We start from the raw sequence: 627 nt of genomic DNA, 5'->3' as shown, positions 1-627 counted from the left end.
TACCCCCCAACAAATCTCATTTCCAGCGACCCACGCAAACCTTACCACACGCCCCAAACAAGGTCACCGATTCCAGGCCGAGCCCTTACCATGACCTGAGCGAAGCGGACTTTGATGAGCATCGGTTCCCTGATGACCTCAAGCCACGACCTCCACAGCACACTTCGGAACTGCTTGAACCACGATGCCTTGTAAGGAGATTTCCTGACTTCCATGTCTGCCAGGCTGTTGTAACCGTTTACCTGTCGGGTAATCAGTATAGGTTGTGATAAAGTATGAGGGTTAGGAGTGATGTGAGGCAGTGATAGTGTATGAGGGTTTTAGTATTAGTGGCGTCACTGTATGAGGATTTTAGTATTAGTGGCGTCAGTGTATGAGGATTTTAGTATTAGTGGCATCAGTGTATGAGGATTTTAGTATCAGTGGCGTCAGTGTATGAGGATTAGTATCAGCAGTATCAGTGGATGATGAATAGTATAGGCACCGTCAGTGTATGAGGATTTTAGTATCAGTGTTCTGACGATTAATGTGCTGTGAATATTGTAAATGATGGAAATGGTTTTAGTATTTTTTTCGACATATATTCATTTTAACTTTTATGAAGCCATATAATCTTCTAAACTTATC

The 627-nt window shown here is 42.9% G+C and overlaps 1 protein-coding gene across 1 annotated transcript in view; it reads right to left on the bottom strand.

Moving 5' to 3' along the window:
* The window catches only part of LOC119593008 (protein white-like), a gene marked incomplete at its 5' end in the record, with an annotated part of 10,766 nt that overhangs the window by 3,530 nt on the left and 6,609 nt on the right, over positions 1–627 (bottom strand). The window contains 1 exon segment of the mRNA XM_037941899.1: positions 90–242. Coding sequence (XP_037797827.1) covers positions 90–242 — 153 coding nt within the window.

The sequence above is a fragment of the Penaeus monodon genome, chromosome 31 (genome assembly GCF_015228065.2).
Source record: "Penaeus monodon isolate SGIC_2016 chromosome 31, NSTDA_Pmon_1, whole genome shotgun sequence".
Lineage (NCBI taxonomy): Eukaryota > Metazoa > Arthropoda > Malacostraca > Decapoda > Penaeidae > Penaeus > Penaeus monodon.
This window is presented reverse-complemented; position numbering and strand designations above follow the sequence as displayed.